Source organism: Lactuca serriola, chromosome 4 (genome assembly GCF_051521515.1).
Source record: "Lactuca serriola cultivar US96UC23 chromosome 4, Lser_US96UC23_V15, whole genome shotgun sequence".
Taxonomy (NCBI): Eukaryota; Viridiplantae; Streptophyta; class Magnoliopsida; order Asterales; family Asteraceae; genus Lactuca; species Lactuca serriola.
The window spans coordinates 65,533,254-65,552,124 of record NC_136411.1 but is presented as its reverse complement, the minus strand read 5'-3'; the positions used below and the strand labels follow the sequence as shown (position 1 = coordinate 65,552,124).

Sequence of the window (18,871 nt, the reverse complement as noted above, 5' to 3'; positions counted from 1 at the left end):
ACCGGTATCCAATCCTACATGGCATCCAACGTGGAGATTAAATGTACAAATTTTGCCATGTAGGAGTAGAACTCAATTTACCAGATTGAAATCTGTTTAACAGAAATAACAAAAATGGTTTGTTGCTCTATTAAATATAAATTAAAGATGAGTGATTAAAAGAAAAAAAAATCGATATAGAGGCAATTTTTTGACATTAACCATTTTCTATAATTTGAAGTGTTTTGTGCGTTCAAAGAGAGTTGTTTCTGTTGCAAAATGTAATGTTCAAAACAGGTCCCTAAACTTTGCGAGACTTGACATTCACCACTCTTCTTTGAAATTTTAATTTATTTTTACCATTTAGCCTCAATTTCCTAATTGGTTTTCAATTTCTGTCCATCTTTTACAAGTTATATCAAGGTCTAAAAATATAAATTATATTAAGTCACCATCTTATTTTTTCTTTACTCTATGAACTCTGAAAACAGAGCATAAGAACTTATGATTACCTGTAAACACTATACCCAAATCTTCTACTATTTTGTACACCTTTATATGGGTGCACAGCATTCTTAAGAATCACCTTAACACAGTACAAATTCTGTAGCAACAGGTACAACATGACAATGCACATGATCATTTCCAGGAATCAAACAACTTCAATAATTACAAGTACTTTACACAAAAAAAAAGTTTTAACCCTTCAAAAAAGCAAACCTTCTTAAATACTAGTTTAAAAACACAACACATTTTAGTCTTCAATTCCTTGTTTAATCAAAAGAACCTCTAACACCATCCAAGCTCTCTCCCAAAGACAATCTGAAAACAAATTGTTTGATGATAATATGATGAATAGATTCAAAATTTGAAATCATTTGATTCTATCTATCAAATAAGATGTAGCAAAGTACTTTCAATCTACCCAATTATTTTCGTTTCAATATAGCTATAATTGGGTATATTTTCAAAGTACAATACTATATATTAAGTCTTCAAGCAAGAGACTAACCTATGCATACAGTACTTGTACTCTTGGCTCCTCACATAATCTTTCTCCCCTTCTTCCAGCTGATAAAAAACATCCACCAAATAAAAGAATAAGCATATCAATCCAAGTCAAAATATATTATGAGGCTCCATTTGTTACACTAGATATAACTTTATAGGGCTATTTTTTATTGTGACAATAAGAAGGGCATTCACGTCTTTTGCATCCCTTTTCCACCTTTTTGGGTGGGACCATTGACCGGTGTTTGGCTTAGCTTTTCACAGCCAGTCCTTTATAGAAAAGAAAAAAAAGCAAAAGATGTTTGTCAAACTAGTTTTAAAAGTCACTTTTGAAGTTTTTACACAAGTAAAATGAACTTTTTGGAAAAATCAGGAAATCCTAACTTTTTCTAACTTTTGGACTTTTGGGGTTTGAAAAGCTAAGCCAAACACCCCCTAACAGTCAAATGCAGTATAACCTGTCATGTCATGCCGCCATGTGTAACAAATATACAGACTATGGTAATTTCTTACCGGATCACTCTCATAAATAAGCTCATAGCAAGCTGGTGACAGGCATTTTAAAGCACAATTCTCCTTTGCTACCATTGAAGATTTGCATTGCTTGCCCCAATATCCACTTTCCACCCCACAAAAATAAACCAACAAATCAGCATCAATAGTATAGAAGAGTAAGCATACATGTTTTATGATGATAAATTGATTAATAAATGATAAATCTAGTTTGAAAACTGTAAAAGAAAGGAAACGAAATTCTGCAATTGAAGGTCGACTTAGTGGCTATTGACTTCGGGATTCAACCTATTTGAGAGTGATTAGTGCTTTATTGTTTAGGTAAAGTATGAATACTACATCAATATAGACAAACGGATGCGAAAATTGTGATAATGAAAAACAAAAATCATTGCTTCGTTTTTTGAAGAACTAAAATGGGGGAGATCGAACATACAGTTCAATGTCTGAGTAGCAATTTTGTTTCCTTTGTCGAACTTCGGTGTCCTGTGTGTATACCACAGACGTCAAAATCAGAAATTAAGTATGCCCAGATGAGAACAAAGATTAATTTGTGATTATTTCAATCGAAATCTTACAGAAATTGGGCGGGGAGATTTCTTTGCAAGGACTTCAACAGAACATATAATCACTGCCCAGATGAGAAATACTAGGGTTTTATGAATCGCAGCCATTATATCGATTGATCGATGACTATCAAAAAGAGCTTTGTACAAGCTGAGATGAACGGACAGTGTCCTGGTCCAACTGGGGCTCCGGTTGGGCTGCAGTGGCTCCGTTTATGCTAATCCGATATTTAAATAGTTAGGGTGAAGGTATCCTAATTTCACACCACTTCCAACTCTTTTTAATTTATTATAGTACTATACAACTTATACAACTAAAGCACAAGTTGTGTATGGCTAAAAACATCACCGTTTTGTCTTTCATTTATTTTCACAATACATTGAAAAACTTATATTCTTCATTCCTTCGAGTTATTTAAATTTATAAAATATCAAAAACATATCAAACTAATTAAAAACATACAAATATATTTTGATACAAAAGGAGAGAGATTTTGGAGAGAAAGAGAAAGAGAGAGAAAAGTGATGGGTTATGTAGCCCATGTTCAATACATTTAACATTACCCTATGGTCGTCAGATCCATTCCTACGACAGTACCTGTGGTACTAGCGGCCATCTACCCAGCCATTATGTCGACTAAGTTCATCCTTATTCGCTAAAATACCTTAAAAATTAGAGTAAATTACACTTTTGGTTCCTATGGTTTGGTCAAATTCGTACATTCAGTCCAACTTTTGAAAATTTGACAAGATGCATCCCTGTGGTTTAAAGAAATTGCAATAGACATCCTTAATCCACTTAAAAAAGACCATTTTACCCTTACTTTTATATATTTATTTTTCCTTTATATATATATATATATATATATATATATATATATATATATATATATATATATATATATGGTTCAGGTGTTTAAAATAATTATTATGTTATTGTATGCATAAATGTGGGTCAATCAAAATTTAAAAAAATAAATAAATAATCAAACAAATAAATAAGGGTAATTTAGTAATTTGATAAATAATTTCTACAAATACACTCCTATAATTATGGTAATTCATTGACCTACCTTTATCCCTTTTTTAAAACAATAAACAATTCAATCCATCGACACCAGCGACCCTTCCCTTCATCGTCTTCTTCATAGATCGGGAGAGGGAAGAATCGAGCGATCAAGCATCGAACACAGGTGGTATTGGTGGTGGTAATCGATCGATCTCTTCTTGAAGGACAAGAAATCATCCCCAATTTTCAAATCGTACTTCCAAAACCCTATAATTTGATTTGATCTGTTTCTACGGAGTTTATTCAAATCGTACAGAAGGTCTGTTTTTCTGTAACTCTGTAGCTCTTTCTTCTTCATAAAGCTTCAAAGTTATGTTAGAAACAATTTTATGGTGGATGTGAATCAAGCGATTATGAAGATTCATTTCTTATCCTGTTTAAATGATTCACAGGAGATGATTTGATTGCACCATGTCATTGCAGAAGTCGGCTTCGCCTCTCAGCGGGAAGACATCGCCGTCGTTAATCAAAATCGAGCACTGAATCCGCCGCATGTTCGTCCTTTTTTCTCTATCTCAATTCTCATACACCGTGTATATAATTATAGTATCTCATATATGCTTCTATCATGAATATTTTTGTGCTTATGCATCTACGACTGTAATTAAGCTTGTGTAGTTTAATCAGAATCATTTCATAAGTATTTTAGATCTGAAATTCTCCTTTATGTTCAAATTTTTTGTTCGTGTTGAATTCAAATCTCCATATATGAGATTGAATCTACTGCTCGTTTGCCAGAATTAGCAAAATTCGCCCCTTGATTCCATTATTCCCATGGTTAATTCTACAACTACACAATTGAATCTATATTCATGTTCCATTCCTCTATTGTTGTTGGTTTACACAATGCTTTTTAATGATCATCCCAGGTGAAGATATGCGAGCAGGAAGCTAGGGAGATACCATGAAATAGAGAGTTTTAGATTTTCTTCATTAGTTCGCGAAATAAAGTATGTAGAGGGTGCAGAGCTAGCAGGTTTTTTCATGTACAGTGAAAACTCAGAAAGTATATAGAAAGAGCTTTCTATGTTTACTGGTATCAAGTAAGACTATTTGGAATTTTCACTGAACTTTAATTTTAAGTTGGATTATTAGTTTGATATTTCTTTTTGATTATCAGAAAAGGATCTAGAGGTTGGAACTGGTAAAGAAGATAAGTAAAAGCAGGGACTGCAAGTTTTCGTATATTAGATAAGGAGAATAAATGTGTTCTAACAGAATGGTATTCTTGTAGAACGTAATTCTCGTCTGGTATTAGTCTCACAAAATGTCATTCTCGTAAGAATGGTTGGAATCAATCGATTATGGACCATTGAAGAAGATCAATGTCATTTGTTCACGAATTGTATGGAATCACGAATTCCAATTCTATTGGAATGGAATCATGAATTTTAATTTTGTTGGAATCTAAACTACAATTTGGTTTTGTTTTCACAGAAGTTGATGCTTGAAGAACGGACCACAAAATTGAAAGTGATTCTAAGCAACATTATTCTTTTAGAATGTATTAGTGTCGTTAGATTTTGATGTTTTCTTTCCCGTTTTGAAAGTTTTTTTAGTTTTATTCTTTAACAATAAATTTAATTCTTAACAATTGTTACCCGTATTCTGTAAGAATTAATGTATTTTTTGTTTTTATTCTACAATTGATTGTTTAAAAATTTGTTATTCAACAAGAAGTTTTTAAAGTCATGATCAAGAAAAGGTTCAAGAATATTTTTAATATTTATGGTTCAAGATTATTTTTATTTTTGAATATACTCATAAACATATTTTGTCAGAATGTCCGAATTAAAAAAATTATAATTCGTAAAATCAGATTTTGAAAATTAATAGTATTTATGATTCCTTAAAAAAATGCAATTTTCCTTTATTAAATCTATATTAATTGACTAAATTACCCTTGTAGTTAATTAAAATGATATTTTTCAATTATATTTAATTCAATAATATATATTAATCACTTTCTTAAAATAAGTAAATTTGATTGACCCACATTTATGCATACAATAACACAATAATTACTTTAAATAGAATAACCTAAGCATATATATATATATATATATATATATATATATATATATATATATATATATATATATATATATATATATATATATAGAATAGGGTTCAATTGAGAAAAAACAAAGGTTGAGAATGGGAGAATCATTCTCAGTCAATCATATATTTTTGCCGCAAAAGCCTCCAACGTACCGGCGGAAATGGGAAAGGAATGCACATGTGTTTTCCAACAAACCATATTTCCTTAAACTATGTTAATCATTACCTTAATATATACAAAAACATCGTTTTTTTTTTCAATTTTTAGAAGCTATTTTTATCAAAAAATGATTTTAAATATACCAAAATTCACGATTTTTTATTCTCTACAAATAGACATCCATATTGATATAGTTTTAAGATAAAATAAAATATATATATATATATATATATATATATATATATATATATATTTTCGGCCATCGTTATTCATAAGTAAATAAAAATGCATCAGGTTTTATTATAGTACATTCATTATTTACTTATGAATAAAAAATATGATTTTTTTACAATTTAAGTATCATTCATATATGAATATAGCATATAATAAACATAGTATATTCATATTTTAATATTCGACGATGCATTCACTTGTGAATATTAACATAGTATATTCAGTTGTGAATATTAGATGGTATATACACTTATGAATATTAAATGATATTTCATATGTGAATATTACATAGTATATTCACTTGTCAATATTAGATGATATATTCACTTTTATATATATATATATATATATATATATATATATATATATATATATATATATATATATATATATATATATATATATATATATATATATATAAACTAGAAGACATATTCAAGTAAATAATGATAAGACAAAAAATACTAACTTTATTTGCATAAGCATCATCATCAACATCACAATCACTAATCGACATTCAACAATCATTTCTTTATTTGATCTTCAACAACTATTTATGATTTCATCAAATGGCAAAATTACATGATGCAAAATAAACAATTGTAAATTAAGCTACCATAATATTTTCGCGTTCTTTCTGCATCAAAGAATGTATAGAAGTTATAACCCTTTTGCGAAATACCCACAACCTCCTCCAATCTCCATCACCCACCTCACCACCACAGCTGTCGTACCATACCCCACCAATACAGTGTCACTTAGATCTTCCGGTCATCAATCTTGCCCACCGACCCGTTGCCTTCATGCACATGTACAAATATGTCAAAAACCAAAAGATCCAAGGAGAGCCGATAAGTAGTAAAGCGGCCACTGCGAACAATGGGTGGGTAGCATGTGGCTCGCAAAAATATAATATAAGAAAAACACCACCAATAAGTACAAGAAAACATAATAAAGAAGTGATTAAAGATATTATGAAGTCATCATCCTTTCCATCTCCCATTTTTAACTACTTTTTTTACTTTTTTGTGTTTGTGTCTCTCATTCAGAATTCTTTCCTTTTCTACATGTTCTTCTCTTTCTTACATTCCTTCCTTTAAGGCATTGTTTTATATGTCCAAACATCATAATAGACCTTTTCAATCTCCGATTCATTTTTCGTGCATGTGTTAGAAACTATCATGAGACCAGGTCTTGCTATTCGGATTTTTTTGTAATTTATTTAACATTTTTGGACACTTGTGTGGCTAACATTACATTTCACCTATTTGTGTGGTTTTTTCTATGTTAGATCTTCAAAAGTTGAAAGGGTAAGCATGCCATTTTAGTTTTTGTAATTAAGTTTCATAAATGATCATGTTACTTAAAAAAGAAATTAGATCCTTATTAACCGGGTATCTTATTTTATTATAAATAAATAAATTTACACCATATGCACTTAAAGCATTGATCTTAAAAGTAAAAGTTTGTGTTAACTCCTGAATGAATAATATCGACTATTGTTCTAATAATCTAACATTTTTTAGGAATTAGTTGAAGATTGTTACTTATTTTATTATGGAACAAACGTGAGGCAACCATGATTCATATTTTTCGTAATCTATACAACAAAATGATTTAGATGAAATATACGATCACGTTTCATTCCATTATTTCCAAAACTATAAATATGCAATAACATTCCACATGTATATTGAATACATATATCTTACAAAATCACAAAACCCATCATCCAACTTTAGGATTATTGATAATACTTTATATACATAACCTTATCACCACCCAAATCAACAGCATACATGAATTTTCAATACTAATTTACTCATTAGCTTTTTGGATCATCATAACTCCCAAAGTGATAAGACTTGCGTATATTGAAGTGGGTAGCTTTTGAACCACCTTTCCAATGCCTGGAACACCTTCGGTTGACCTCTTTGTGGCTATAGCAACGGTTGGTGCTATTGCTAGAGTGATGAGGAGTCCTTGAGTCACATACACAAATGTATCCGCTGTTAGCCTTTTCACAAACTCCTCAAATTCTTCTCGGTTGAGTCCCCCATCAAGATCCATATCACATTCCTAACTCAAATAAACAAACAAAAAAAAAAAATTAAAGAAAATACCATCGCTATGGGACCCACAAAATAAAATTTGTATGCTAATACTTGTACTAATACAATTTGTTTTAATGGAATTTAGAAAACACCTGCATCAAGGTTTTGATTTCGTCCTTCTTTGGGGGATCAAAATGAGGCCCTGGCAAATTCTTGTTGAGATCGCTACAATCGAATAGAATCAATTGCATAAGTTGAAGATCAAGATTTTTAAGGAAAAATACAACATTTTGTATATACAGTAAGTAAGGGCATTTACGTCTTTTGCAAAAACAATTACAACTTGTTATGTTGTGTCATGTAATGAATGGGGCTAAATGATCTTACTTGAACACAAGTAACACGGCGATATATAAGTCTTCAAATGACATAGTTGCCCTTCCGTCATCATTCTTGAAACGATCAAAAACTTTGTCACTTATCTTTCGTATTTGCTTTTCTCTCCATTGCTTGCCTATACAAAGTGTCAAAATTAAAACCATTGGCATTTAAGGACAAACATCTTTAACCTTTTTTACATTTAAGCATTTATTTGAACAATAATGGAAATAGTAGAAACTTATACCCCATCAGTCGTGTGAAAATTGCAAGAAATTGAAAAGCATGGAACGATTTATACAATTTGTTAGGATCATACGGAATCAATTTAATCTTTAAATTCAACAAACCCCAAATCCATAAAGAAAAGCAGGAACTGGAATTGGGAACAGTCAAGGAAAGGGGTTCGAATTTAAATTTATACCCATTTATTATACCATAAAACATGCATAAATTGATCAATTTTTAAATCAAACAAAACCAAAATCCACCCCGATTGATTACAACAGAACCACAGGAGAGCAAAAGCAGGATCCGGGATTAATCGAAGAAAGTGATTCAATTTACATGAAAAAGGTGTAGATATTTATCAGCAAAAATATCATAAAATCAATCAATCTTCAAACTAAACAAAACCCTAATCGAAATTGATGGAAATTAGCAGCAACAGACGCGAAATTTGAAGGTGAAAAGCAAGAAACAGGTATATGAAGAAAATCACCTTGAAGTTTTTCCAGGATTTGTCCCATGTTGCTGTAAACGAAGAGATATTAAGAAAAAGAAGGAAAAAGGAGACTATATTCGTGTTGATTAGTTGGGGAAATGTAGACGTCTACGTAAGATCCGGATCAAATATAATTTGTATTTATGGAGGCGGGTCAACTTCGCTTGGGGATCAAAGACGATTCTTTGTGACCGTATATCAGCCTCGATAGAAGATAGCTTCCACTTGGACCGCTAGTTATGCTTTGAGGTTTGAGGCTTTGAGAATTGCGATAGAGGAAGTTAAGATTTTATTTATTTATCAATCGTTGTATTTTTAAATATATTTCTTAAAACATGATAATGTTAATTATTTTAAGTCATACAATTTCATTCATATGATTCAATATGTAACATCAAAACATTAAAATAAACTTGTTAGAAATCCAACTTATTCAGATTGGTTGATGATAATGACGGATTCGAAATCAGTTGAATCCACTAATTATATTAACAGATTACAATTACAATTAAACCATGAAAAACAGATAAACTTATAAAAAGACAATCATCCAATAAAAACAAAACTTAATCAACAAAATCAAATCGATTTTATATATAAAAAAAGATCAATTTTGTAAAATAAATGATACTTTTGACGATAATAAGGACAGAGTCTAATATAGTCACACAATAGAATAAATCAAAATTATTTAAATTAATATTATTGAATGTTTACAATATATTTTGTAAACAAACAACTATTTGATCTTATTTAAACCAATAAAGCATCCTAAGTATGTTCAAAATTTCAAATGGTTAAATCAATAAAATTATAGATATTTATGTGTAAAAAGATTTTAATTATATATCTGTTAATAAACACTTACAAGTAATTTTATGCTTATTAATGCCAAAATTGGGAGATCTAATGTTTGAATGCGTATAGCCGACTCATTTTGATTACTCGATCAAATCAAAATCCAAGTCGATCAATAGTACACAAAGATACATGCATACTCCACTGAATCTACTAAATCGAACCAAATGAGAATATCTATAATTTTAAAATAATAAATTTATACCAAACCATGTAAGATCATCTTAACAAAGAAATACATTTGTGCAAACAACAATCATGTTTTCCCAAAGGACCTAACCCACAAAGAATATCTTTTATACAAATAATATTTTAGAGGTCAAAGTGCAAGAAATTTATGTTTAATCATATAAATGGGCCATGAAGTCATTTTCCCACACTTACAGGGTCTGGAATGAAAGTTATGATGTATTTAAGTAACCCCTAACCCTAAATCCGGGATTAAACCCTAACTGGCAACATCCACACTACTTTGAAGTGAGTTCTTGAGTACATTTCCTTTCTTGAGGTGGTGGTGAAAATCTAAGAAGTTGTGGTGGTGATTTTGGTGCTTTCAAGTAGAGATACTTCTTTGTTGGGTTCAAGACTTCTTCCTTGTTTCTTCTCCTTGAAATTCATCATATTTTCAGAGGTATAAATGACTTTCTTACCATCCATCTCTACTTTTCAAGTCCTTGTCTTAATTCTTAAAGTATTTGGTGATGTTTGTCGAAGTTAGAAATCTGGACAGAATTTTTGATCTGTTTTGTAAGGGCTGTAGAGCTCGATCTGGTCTGAATTAGATGATGCCCCATACATATGAAATTGTATGAAATCGAGTCTAGTTTCCAGAAAGCATGATAACACCCCGTTTGGAGTTGTAGATTATGTTTTACACCCAAAACACTGAACATGGGTTGGGATGTGAAACATCAAAATATGAAACTTAGACTTTGTTTTCTGTTTTGATTTCTTGTTTCTAATCGAGATTTTGTGCAACCTTTTAGGGTTCTTAGTGATCTCTTGTAGAGCGTCTTCCTCAATTCATTGCTTCCCATAAATTGGATTTGAGGCGAGTCATTTCTTGTGTGGTTTTAGCACTAGTTTGGAAGGATAGCATACACCTATGTTGTGTTCTTGTCTTTTGATGTTGTGTGAAGTTTGAAATTGATTGTCTAAAGTAGAATGAAACATGTACATATAAGATTATTGAGGACACAACTGAACTAGGTAATTGATGTATGCTAGAACCTTGAACTAATCAATTGATGCAACATGTGAGTGTTAGGTCCATGCTAGAAGTGAGGACTTTTATATGGTTGTATTGTGATGTCATGCATGCTATATTTTCTATTTTTTCACTCTTAAATGAAACTAGGAAATGCATGCTAGATGTTGGGTTATTAAAAGGTGTATCTAATTATATCCCATGATATATTTTTATATATACCTTGTGTTTGATATGCCTTGGATTGTGTGTTGGATAGATGTAGTATGGCATGGATTAATATTATTAATTCACTTGCATGATTACATAATTATATTGGTGAGTTGTGTGTTTTTCTCATATGAGAGAAAGTTAATTAATTACCTAATTAATTAAATTAAAGGGTAAATACACGTAGTGGGATTAAAGGGTAGAAACCTCACTTAGGTACGTGCCCTGATGAGTTTTCGTGGTGGAAGATTATCTATCGAGGAAAAGAGCCTAAGCCAAGTCGACATCGAATGGTTTTCTAGATGACTATATCGAGACATGGTATTGGTACAATCGTGTACCAAGACCGGAGTGATGCTGGCCATTGATGAGGTTGGATCAAGCATCATGTTTAGGTGTAGGCATGCAATAGATGTTCTACTAAAACACCCTCGAACGACAACACATTGTCTTATACGCACAAGGTCGGAGTAGCGAAGACGTCAAACCAGGGACAATGTTACACGTGGGAGTCGTGCCCCATTTGGTGCACTGGGTCGCCAAGTCACGCTAGTAGGGAACAAAGTCTTTATTTGGGGAGTGTTAGCGATGAATAGAACTTAGCTAGCGAGGGGCATTAATAGTAATTAAATGGAAGCAAATAAATAAATAATTATTATGATGAAAGAATGTTCAGATTAATGTATATTCGTATATGTTAATGTTTATCGATGAACAATGCATGGATCGATGTGTTACATGACTTGACATGATGTATGTGTATGTTTTGTTTCCATGCTTATGTGCTTGAGATTGACTCACTGTGTTGATGTTGACACTTGTTTCTTGCCTGTTGTTGTGGCTTGCATTGGTATAGGTAGCTTGATTATTGATTGCCTGGTGAGGTTGGGTTCTTATGGGTAGTTATAGTCCTTTTAAATAATAGAGATGATATAAGTTTGAGACTTCATGTGATGTTTCATTTACAATGGGTTTTTGGTGTTTGTTTTGGTTAGATTTTACAACTTTGGATTTTGATTGGTTGATTTTGAAAGATTTTCTAAATAACTATTGATGATGTTTTTTGATAAGACTTCCGCTAACGTTTTTCTAATAATAATTGGTTAAAATAAAAGAAAAATTTTTGGTGAAAAATCACGATGTTACAAGTTTGGATCAAAGTCATGTTGTGAGTGTACTTAATATAGAGGCTCGTGTTCAGACTCACAGTGTAGATGGGCTTAATTAGGTGCTTTAGGTTCTTAAGGGGGGGGGGGGGGGATGGTGTGTGATGAGTGTCTTAGGATAATGATTGTAATTTTAAGAACTCTATTTCCTCAAAATATCTACGAAAACCTAAAACTTCTTAATTATTTAGAAACATCTCTCGCGCTGATGAGGATGCCATTGTTAGGGGTACTAGCGGAGACCATGTCAACTATACCCTAGAGGCACCTTCATTTATCTTTCAGACCCCATCTGTTGGTCGTCAACCACCAATCCAACCAACATGTAGTGGGCGCAACACTACGAGTGTTACTATCATTGTTGATCTGTAGGAGCAGCTCGAGGCATGCGATGCTGAGTTATTGAGACGTGATCGGGCTATAGAGCGGATGCAACAGGCTATACAAGTTGTTGGTCACTTACCCCCGAAGGATTAAGAAGATGAGAAGGAGGAGCCACACGACGTGATAGCAGAGAGCCACTCATTTACATAGGAGAGGAGCAGGGATCCTAGTAGAGATCGTGACTAAGGGCGGGGTAGTTCCTTCAAAGCATTCACGGACCGCAAACCCCCTGTCTTTCGAGAAGGAGATAACCCAACATTATACATGCAATGGTTGCGCAAGATGAGGCGGATTTTCCGTTCATGCAACTTCACCGAGTCACAGAAAGTCAGTTATACAAAATTGAAGCTAGATAGTGATGCCCTTCAGTGGTGGGAGGCATTGGATTCTGTTAGTTTTTCAAAATCTCATGATTATAAAAGTTCTAATATATTAAAATACACTATTTTCGAAATAAACTTGTAAACGCAGTCCCTGGTTATTGCAAATTGGTGCCCAACCCATAGGAAACAAACACATTACCTCATTCCCTTCTGTCTTTCACCCTCAACGCCTCGTCGACTCACCGCCCTATTCCGCCTCGCCATAGATTCCACCCTGCAACCGTTGCTCCGACAACGCAGTCTACCTACTTTCTATCGCCTTTGAGTTTTATTAAAATATTTTTGTATTTATTTTCTTAAAAATTACAAAAAAAATATATTTTTTTTATATTTTAATGGTTACTGATTACTTATTTATTTGTTGATTTGATGTTTGTTTATTGTTACATCTTAGGAATTGCTAATTAGCAAAATGTTAATTTAACCTAGATTTTGTTGAAAATAAATTTCTCTTTTGTTAATTTATGCTTGTTAAGGTTTGGTTAAAATTGAAATTTCATTAGGGAGAATTTCAATTTAAATTAGGTATCATTTTCAAAATAGAAGAAAATTGCATACATTATTGTTTCTGAATCAAAAGATAACAAAAAAACCTCTTTATTGTCCATTTTTCTCCCCTCTAAATCTTGGCTACATCTATACATCTACGCTTATATAATTTAATGGCCATTATATGGACGTGAAATGATTTATAGCTTACTTTGTGTTATAAGATGTAGTCTATTTTAGGTGATATATTCAAATATTTCTTAATGAGATTAAATTTTGTTTTGCATAAAGTTAGAAGGAGTGATGTCACGTTTGATACACTAAAAGTGCTCTCATGTAGGTGCCACCTCATTTTTGTCACACCTCTTAAAAGATCTTTCCATTTAGGAGGGATGAACACTATTGCCATGCATCATTTTTTTAAACAAAAAAAATATATAAAAAGTAATAGAAAACTAAAATTTACAATAAAATACCAAAAACAAATACACTTTAAAGTAAAAGACAACAAACTTAAAGTTAAAATCACATAAGACGCTAGAAATTAAAACACACAAAACATTAAAAAACACATAAGACATTATACATTAAAACATGCGAAAAATTAAAAGCACAACACTAGTTCATTCGAAATGCCGATACTATTTGTTGCATCGACACACAACTTGCAAAAACTCATCAAACCAGAAATGTTTGTTAGTTTCTTCATAGAAAGCCTCAAAAGATGCGAGATTCCTGGCATCCATGGACACGAGCAATTTCATGTAATTATGCGTTTGAGACACCGACTCCAAAGATGCGAGATTTGAGAAAGTTCACTTTTAATCCAGATGTCGCATATTAGCATTTAAAAATGTGGGACAGATTCCTGATGCTTGTATAATCTCATTCCCCATCAAAAGTTACATCGTCGACATATAATAAATGTGAGATTGAAGGTCTATCTCTTGGCAATTTGACTATACGCATTATGAATTTGTCACAAGCACTATTGATTGTAGTGTTTAGTCCCTACATGGAGACTATAAATAGGAATAGGAATAGCGGGTCTCCTTGTCTCACACTTTTCGATATTACAAATTCCTCAGTCGGTGATCTGTTTACAAGTACCGATAAGGAGGCTATTAGAATCAAAACTGATTTCGTTCAAAGGGCAACCTATCTGTTGGTCCAAGATAATTCATCTAAAAGTTAGATGCTTCATTTAGAGAGCTACAATGGGTAGGATCTCGGTGGCGGATACTCTTGCAATAAGGGGAGTCATCACACCTAATAGTACATGCTCATTATGCAACAAAGAGACAGAAACGATTGAGCATACACTCGTTACTTGTGAATATTTCTAGGCGGTGCAATATTGGATCCTAAAGTGGTGTGAGATTACAATTAAAAGATTCACATCTATAAGAGATTTCATGTAACATCTGGATTCCCAGGTATAATATTTTATTCATTATTTTTGGAAGTTGTAAGAAGACTCAGCGAGTTGGTGTTTAAACTCGCCGAGTATGTTCGCGGATTCGTATCCAGGTTCACAGCCAGACTTGGCGAGTCCATGAGTGGACTCGGCAAGTCCACGCTGTTTAATGAAACCCTAATTTCCTGGGTTTGGGACCTATTTAAAGGCCCTTAGGGCCGTTATTTGCGGCTACCAAACCCCAGAGAGAAACCCTAAGAGATCTAGAGCGTTTGTGAGGAAGGAGAGGCCATTTGTGATCATTTTGTTGGTGAAATTGCAAGAAGGAGGAAACGAAGCCAAGAGGAGGCTGAAGGAGGTGTGATTTTGGTGATTTCAGAGCTCAGAGACTTCATCTTGAGGTATTTTTCGGACCTTCTTCAGCTGTGGTGCTGATTTCCTAGAGTTAGGGTTTTCTAACCCCTTTAGAGGATAGATTGTGGAGCAATTGGTCCCTTCTCGAGTTCATGTTTTGGATCTGGACTCAAAGGAGTCCAGAGACCTTAACCCTTGGGGCTTTTTGTAGTTATTTTGGGAGTCATGAACTTAGGATGTTATTTTGGGACTAAATCACCAAGTAAGACCATCTAGATGCTATTTGAGTGTCAAGGTCTGAACTTTACGTGATTATCATGCTTGGGAAGGTCAGATCTATGGATTAAAGGAACATATCTGACCTCAGGAGGTCTATGGAGTTTGTGCATGGCATGAACTCGCCGAGTCCGAAGATCAGACTCGGCGAGTAGGATGAGGGTTTCCCGTAAATCACTCAGTGAGTAGACTTTCCGAGTTGGGGAAATAACTCAGTGGGTCAGGGAGAGTTAGGGGACTGGAGTTCAAAGCGGAACTCGCCGAGTTGTTACAAGTGCGGGAAGGAGGGGCATATCGCGAGGGATTGCCCCAAGGGATTTTTGGTTTGCTTCCATTGCAACCAGACCGGCCATCGGAAGGCCGAGTGCCCTCAGCTACTTCAGGGATCAGCGCAGGGATCTGCGCCTACTGCTAGGGCTATCAAGGTTCTGCTAGTGAAGGCCGAGGCACCGAAGGCTCGTGGGAGGGCTTTCCAGTTGACTGCGGAGGAGGTCCGCGCAGCGCCCGATGTTGTGGCTGGTATGTATCCTATATTCATCTTTTATTTGAGTTGAGTTATTATGCTTATATGATGATGTGCGTAGGTACTTTTATTGTGAGTTCCTGTGCTTGCTTTGGTATTATTTGACTCGGGTGCGAGTCGGTCGTTTGTTTCCGTAGCATTTAGTCGGCACATTAGTATCCGTCGAGAGGCGTTAGATCGACCTCTACGAGTTTCCATAGTTGATGAGCGAGCAGTGTATGCTTCAAATGTGATTCGAGGATGTGTCCTTGAGATCTTCGGTGTGGAGTTTCCGATAGATCTGGTTCCGATTGCGATGGGGGATAAGTGTGTTATAGTGGGTATAGATTGGTTGAGCCGATATGGATCTGTGATAGAATGCGAGCGTTAGTTGGTGATGATTCGAGACCCTATTGGGGGAGTACTTATAGTGTTCGGTGAGGGAACCCGATGTGGGTCGGCGTTTTGTTCAGCCGCCAGGGCGAGGCAGAGTTTGCAGCAAGGCTGCAGTGGATTCGTAGCCTATGTGTCAGACACACGAGTGGCCGTTGGGAGGCCAAGTTCAATTGATGAGGTTCTGATAGTGTGTGAGTTTCCGGATGTTTTTCCTGAGGAACTACCGGGTGTGCCTCCCGAGAGGCAAGTGGAGTTCCGTATCGATTTGGTTCCGGGAGCAGCTCCTATCGCCAAGGCGCCTTATCACCTCGCGCCACCAGAGATTCAGGAGTTGTTAGGGAAGGGGTTTATTCGGCCGAGTAGCTCACCTTGGGGAGCGCCAATCCTTTTTGTCAAGAAGAATGATAGTTTACATCGGATGTGTATTGACTATCGGGAGTTGAACAAGCTAACGGTCAAGAACCGTTATCTGTTGCCAAGGATTGATGATCTGTTCGATCAGTTGCAGGGAGCGTCTTGGTTTTCCAACATAGACTTGAGGTCGGGTTATCATCAGATGAGGGTTCGGGATAAAGATATCCAGAAGACAACGTTCAGAACTCGTTATGGGCATTACGAGTTCGTGGTGATGCCTTTTGGGCTCACCAATGCACCAGCTGCGTTTATGGATCTCATGAACAGGGTGTGTAGGCCGATGTTGGATCGGTCGGTGATCATATTCATTGATGATATTTTGGTGTATTCGAGGTCTAGAGAACAACACGAGGAGCATTTGAGGGAGATCCTTGGAGTTCTGAGATCGAAGAGGCTTTATGCAAAGTTCTCCAAATGTGAGTTCTGGTTACGAGAGGTTTAGTTTTTGGGGCATCTCGTCAACCAGAATAGGATATTGGTCGATCCGGCCAAGATTGAGGCGGTCATGAGATGGGAGGTGCTGAGATAACCCACCGAGATCAGGAGCTTTCTGGGTTTGGCCGGCTATTATCAGAGATTTATTAAGGATTTCTCCAAGATCGTCGTGCCACTCACCAGGTTGACCCGGAAGGGTGCCGCATTTTCTTGGGGTCCGGATTAGCAGACCTCGTTCGAGACACTTTACCGGAAATTATGCGAAGCCCCAGTGTTAGACCTCCCGGAAGGGATGTAGGATTTTGTGGTATATTGTGATGCATTGATATCCGGATTGGGAGTGGTACTTATGCAGAGAGGGCATGTGATAGCATATGCATCGAGGCAGCTTAAGCCTCATGAGTCGAGGTATCCCACTCATGATCTGGAATTGGGAGAGGTCGTGTTCGCCCTCAAGATTTGGCGACATTATCTGTATGGGGTTCGGTGTATGATATACACGGACCACAAGAGTTTGAAGTATTTGATGGATCAGCCCAACCTGAATATGCGCCAGAGGAGGTGGTTGGATGTGGTCAAGGATTATGATTGTGAGATCCTGTACCACCCGGGCAAGGCTAATGTTGTAGCTGATGCACTGAGTCGTAGGGCGGAGGGCGCCCTGATGCGAGATGTTTGCTTGAGATTGACAGTGATGACCCCGGTGTTGGATGCTATTCGTGGGGCCCAGGATGAGGCCATGAGTCCAGAAAGCCAGAAGAGAGAGCGAGTTGTCGGGCTAGTATCGGAATTCGTTACCGATAGCCGGGGGCTTATGACAGTTCAGGGTCGGATATGGGTACCGTCGGTGGGCGGAACGCGTACCATTTTGATTGAAGAGGCTCATCGATCGAAGTTCTCGATCCATCCCGGGGGCACTAAGATGTATTTGGACCTAAAAAGAGAGTATTGGTGGCCTTATATGAAGAGGAATGTCGCATGGTTTGTAGAGAGATGCTTGACATGTCGCATGGTTAAGGCAGAGCACCAGCGTCCACATGGTAAGCTACAGCCGTTAGAGATTACCGAGTGGAAATGGGAACAGATTACCATGGATTTCATCACCAAATTTCCAAGGGCTGCAAGAGGTGTCGATGCAATTTGGGTGATTGTGGACAAGTTGACGAAGAGCGCTCACTTCCTGGATATTAGTGAGAGCTCTTCCACGGAGAGGTTGGCAGAGATGTACGTGAGAGAGGTGGTATCGCGGCATGGTGTTCCGATCTCGATTGTCTCAGATCGAGATGTACGTTTCACTTCCAGATTCTGGAAGAAGTTTCATGAAGAATTGGGTACGAAACTGCATTTTAGTACCGCATACCACCCACAGACTGACGGCCAGAGTGAGCGTACGATTCAGACGCTCGAGGACATGCTCCGAGCATGTGTGTTGGATTTCGGCAGGAGTTAGGACACGCATTTGCCCTTGGCAGAGTTTTCCTACAACAACAGCCATCATTCGAGCATTGGTATGCCGCCCTTTGAGCTGTTGTATGGGAGGAGGTGTTGGACCCCCATTTGCTGGGGAGAAGTAGGGCATCGTGTGATGGGTAGTACCGAGATCGTGCTTCAGACGACAGAGCAGATTCAGC

The 18,871-nt window shown here is 35.7% G+C and overlaps 2 protein-coding genes and 1 long non-coding RNA gene across 3 annotated transcripts; 1 reads left to right on the top strand and 2 right to left on the bottom strand.

The window, feature by feature from the left end:
- Positions 1 to 621: 621 nt before the first annotated feature.
- LOC145101748 (uncharacterized) lies at positions 622 to 2,315 on the bottom strand. Its single transcript, XM_079039025.1, has 5 exons — positions 2,082 to 2,315; positions 1,940 to 1,989; positions 1,504 to 1,609; positions 992 to 1,050; positions 622 to 801 (listed from the first exon to the last, which is right to left on the bottom strand). The coding sequence occupies exons 1-5, from the start codon at positions 2,175 to 2,177 to the stop codon at positions 753 to 755; spliced, it is 360 nt and encodes a 119-aa protein (XP_078895151.1). The 5' UTR covers positions 2,178 to 2,315; the 3' UTR covers positions 622 to 752.
- Positions 2,316 to 3,171: 856 nt separating this feature from the next.
- Positions 3,172 to 4,771, top strand: LOC145100170 (uncharacterized). The gene is made up of 4 exons (XR_013704855.1): positions 3,172 to 3,397; positions 3,531 to 3,632; positions 4,008 to 4,181; positions 4,259 to 4,771. It is a non-coding gene; the product is annotated as an uncharacterized LOC145100170 (long non-coding RNA).
- Positions 4,772 to 7,209: 2,438 nt separating this feature from the next.
- Positions 7,210 to 8,962, bottom strand: LOC145101747 (Calcium-binding EF hand family protein). The gene is made up of 4 exons (XM_079039024.1): positions 8,747 to 8,962; positions 8,035 to 8,161; positions 7,800 to 7,872; positions 7,210 to 7,672 (listed from the first exon to the last, which is right to left on the bottom strand). Exons 1-4 carry the CDS (start codon positions 8,772 to 8,774, stop codon positions 7,412 to 7,414), a joined length of 489 nt encoding a protein of 162 aa, XP_078895150.1. The 5' UTR covers positions 8,775 to 8,962; the 3' UTR covers positions 7,210 to 7,411.
- Positions 8,963 to 18,871: the final 9,909 nt, after the last annotated feature.

What these genes read in the sequence shown, in the direction of transcription:
- LOC145101748 (XM_079039025.1), bottom strand. Translation starts at nt 2,177, where the DNA reads ATGGCTGCGATTCATAAAACCCTAGTATTTCTCATCTGGGCAGTGATT. An exon ending in AATCTCCCCGCCCAATTTCT is followed by an intron (nt 1,990 to 2,081) that starts GTAAGATTTCGA and finishes GTATACACACAG; the next exon opens with GACACCGAAGTTCGACAAAG. An exon ending in TGCTACTCAGACATTGAACT is followed by an intron (nt 1,610 to 1,939) that starts GTATGTTCGATC and finishes TGGGGTGGAAAG; the next exon opens with TGGATATTGGGGCAAGCAAT.
- LOC145101747 (XM_079039024.1), bottom strand. Translation starts at nt 8,774, where the DNA reads ATGGGACAAATCCTGGAAAAACTTCAAG. An exon ending in GCCGTGTTACTTGTGTTCAA is followed by an intron (nt 7,873 to 8,034) that starts GTAAGATCATTT and finishes ATTCGATTGTAG; the next exon opens with CGATCTCAACAAGAATTTGC. An exon ending in AAATCAAAACCTTGATGCAG is followed by an intron (nt 7,673 to 7,799) that starts GTGTTTTCTAAA and finishes TATTTGAGTTAG; the next exon opens with GAATGTGATATGGATCTTGA.